Source organism: Lipotes vexillifer, unplaced genomic scaffold (assembly GCF_000442215.2).
Source record: "Lipotes vexillifer unplaced genomic scaffold, Lipotes_vexillifer_v1.1 C27210178, whole genome shotgun sequence".
Classification (NCBI taxonomy): domain Eukaryota; kingdom Metazoa; phylum Chordata; class Mammalia; order Artiodactyla; family Lipotidae; genus Lipotes; species Lipotes vexillifer.
The window spans coordinates 1-3,518 of record NW_006772959.1 but is presented as its reverse complement, the minus strand read 5'-3'; the positions used below and the strand labels follow the sequence as shown (position 1 = coordinate 3,518).

At 55.4% G+C, this 3,518-nt stretch overlaps 1 protein-coding gene across 1 annotated transcript; it reads left to right on the top strand.

The window, feature by feature from the left end:
• Positions 1-1,167: 1,167 nt before the first annotated feature.
• LOC103075783 (transmembrane protein 204-like) lies at positions 1,168-3,346 on the top strand. Its single transcript, XM_007447958.1, has 2 exons — positions 1,168-1,234; positions 3,102-3,346. Exons 1-2 carry the CDS (start codon positions 1,168-1,170, stop codon positions 3,344-3,346), a joined length of 312 nt encoding a protein of 103 aa, XP_007448020.1.
• Positions 3,347-3,518: the final 172 nt, after the last annotated feature.

The window sequence follows — 3,518 nt, the reverse complement described above, 5'->3', positions numbered from 1 at the left end:
AAAAAAAAAAAAAAAAAAAAAAAAAGTCCCTCTGAGAGGCTCCGCGCTCCCCCGGCCTGTCACCCCCACCTCTCTTCCCACTGTGTTTGCAGATGTGGGTGGCTGTGCCCGGCTGTCTGTTCACGTGTGAATTCATACTTCTTTCATCTTGTGACATAAGAAAGAGTCTTCTCCATTGTAGGCCGTACAGCTGAACATACAGAGGAAGTTAGTAAGCTGAGTAAAACGGCAACAAAGCAACAGGCTTCCCTGTTTCCAAAAAAACGGATGATGTGATCTTAAGAACCACAGTAGCCCTGACGCTGGCAAGTGGGTGGGTGTTCCCCACCTGGAGGGAGCAGTGACTCCCCCACCCCCACCCCCACAGCCCTCATCCTAAACGGGGGTGCCTGGATCAACGGGTGGGTGACTGCCCAAATGAGCGCTCAGGGGCCAGGACAGGAGGATGGGAGGCGCCCTCCCATCAGGCAGATGGAGCTCAGGATGGCGGTGCCAGGAAAGGCAGGGGGACCAGCACGCAGCGTGAGAAGACTCAAGGCCAGGCGTGTCTTGAGGGCCGGGAGATGCTAAAGCGTGTCCTCTACGGCCTCCACAGGGCGACCAGCACAGCTGTGGGAACGTGGCAACGAGAGGCACGTGGCCAGAGTCGTGACACGCTTTAGGAAGTGCTTGTTAATAGAAGACTGTAAAGTTAGTTGCACTTCTAGAATATTCTAACTGCCTTACTATGAACTTTATGTACAAAGGACTCAGGAGACACACAAGTGACACCGAGAAGCCCATGTGCGCTGCCTCCGGCCCCGGTCAGTGATAGCCGCCCGTTGGCCGGGCCTGTCTGAACCGAGCACAGAGCAGCTGTGTCTCCCCCGTGGCCCGTGGCCCAGCACCTCGTCTCCGAGGATGCGCATTTCAGATGCTCTGATGTGGGGTCCCAGTCATGTTTCCTGTGACCTGTGACAAGCAGGGTCTCACTCGGGCGCAGTCCTGGGAGTGGGTCGCGGGTCCCAGGGCCATGTGTGTGCCCTGCTGGCATGCCCCGTGCTTTCCTCAGTCAGGCCCTGTCCAGGTCGGGGTCTCACAATTCCCAAGTCTCCACTGGACGGCCTTGCAGTAAATTCAACGTCTTCTGTTCTCAGTGATGCAAACCATCCCCATGTCAGATAGCCGATGGCCCTGGAGGCTGTGCAGAAGTCCAGCTCCTTCGCCCGTTCCCTTCTGATGGATGACGCTGCAGGTCTGTGCTGAAGCCAGGAGGCTGGTGCATGTGGCCTGTTGCTCCTCCGACCCCACTCCCTGAGATCATCAAACCCCTTGGCTAGGTGGCCCAGGGAGCCCCACCCTCTGCTGTGGTGACCAGGGTGAGTCAATTTCTTGGAACCTAACATGCCTGAGGAGGACAGAGGCCCTCGAGGGCCCAGCGTGGTCCAGACAGGACTCCCAGCCCCTCCTGGACTTGTCTCGTCTCCTGCCCTGGGCTCTGGCCAGGCTGAACTGCCCGCTGCAGCCCCTCCACCTGCCCTGCACTGTGACATCTGCACATCTGTTCATGCTGGTCCCCCACTCCCTGTGGCCTCCTGGCTTTCCTCAGGAAACCAGATCATGTATGACCTGGCGTGGCCCCAGAGCAAAGGGCAGCAGTGATGCCCGCTGACGATTCTAATAGCTGTGTCATGACTTAGTGCTGGGGCACAGGCTGGAGTTTTCTAGAAACGCAAGCATTCTGGAAGCATTTCTGCGCCTTCCAGAAAGTATGAATTAAACATTTAACTGCCCTGGTCGTGTCCTAAACAATGGTGATGGTGACTAATCCCTGTGCTAATTCTCTATGGTACTTTGTGGAGCTTTTTATACATGGAAAGCTTCTCGATACTTCCTTTCTGTTAAAAATAACTAATTCTGTTTGTCATGCACACTGGCGAAAAGAAACTTCTGGCATTCCGCTCTCCCAGCTAGGAGTACATCCTCTGCCCACGATTTTGTGCCACCCGAGTTTTGCGTTAGTGAGGGAAGGAGTTAGGACCTGTGTTTTGTGTAATGCAAATGAAAGTACTTTATGTGTTCCCTTGTTTTCACTATGTCTTTGGGCATTTTTTGCCAGCTTGTTGTGCCTTCTTTCAACAAGACTCAGAAGGACGGGGTGGGATGGGGCAATGGAAGAGAGGCCTCTGCCCTGAACCAGCCATCAGGGGTTCCAGCCCAGATTCAGACCTGAACTCTTTCAAACATCAGTGCCCTGTTAGCCTAGCTGACAGATCTTGGGTGCGAAATCCTGGTTTTCCTATTGTAACAACTAATAAAATCAAGTCTTTGGAGCTCCTTAAAGATACAACTATGGAAGTGATGATGTGACAGTATTAACAGCTGACCGAGAGAGGACATGGTCGACTTAACTGAGTCCACACAGGATGCTGTGCACAGTGCTGGACCCCCCGTGTCACCTGGAGAGAGGAGGGGACGGAGGGAGACCCGCATGGGACCGGGTGGGTGAGGGGGACATTCTAGAACCAGCCGAGTCTATTCAGCCACAGTTCGGCTCCCCCCTCCACTCCCCCCACCCCAAATGTGCAGGCCCTCCGCTGTCTCAGGTTTTGAAAGAAAATATTTCCTCCGGAAGCAAACACTAAGAATAAGAAAACTCTTAAAAATAGGAATTCAAACTAAGTTAAATACAAATCTGAGTTGTTTCAAGGTAAGACTTAGAAAATATCTGCGTTTGCTTTCACTTTGAATGAATTAGGCGTTTATAAGCCAGAGTGGACCTTCCACGGAGTTACCGCTGGACTGTTCGGGGTGAGGAAGTGGGTGTCAGTGTCACCTCCATGGGGAGGGCAGCCAAGGAAGTGGCCTGACACCTGCCAGGTCACAGGAAGCATGTGAGCCCCTATGACCATCCAGGGTCAGGATTGAGCAGACAGCCCCCGCAACAGCCACCAGACCCAAAGGTCCCATAAAATTCAGCTTGACCCCAAGGCACTAGCACCGAGTGGAGCTGGGCTCTCAGCCCCAGGAGGACAGGGTTGGGTGGGAGGAGAAACGGGAGTGGCCCCATGGCTGGACCCGCGGCCTCCCCTGCTCCATCTCACCCTGTCCTTCGTCTGCAGGTTTTGTTCTGGTCATCGGGCTGGTGACGTTCTACAGAATCGGCCCGTACACCAACCTGTCCTGGTCTTGCTACCTGAACATCGGGGCCTGCCTGCTGGCCACCCTGGCTGCGGCCATGCTCATCTGGAACGTCCTGCACAGGAGGGAGGATTGCATGGCCCCCCGCGTCATCGTCATCAGCCGCTCCCTGACCGCACGCTTCCGCCGCGGGCTGGACAACGACTATGTGGAGTCGCCGTGCTGAGGGCGGCGGGAGGCCGCTCGGGGCTCCATCCACCGCAGGGACCATCTGGGAAGCAGGGCGCTGCCTGCGCGGCTTCCCATGAGAGCACATGTACGACACGCATTCACTACGTTATACACGAACACAGGGCGTGACCACATACCGGCTGCGTCCCAACCCCACCCCCCCAACC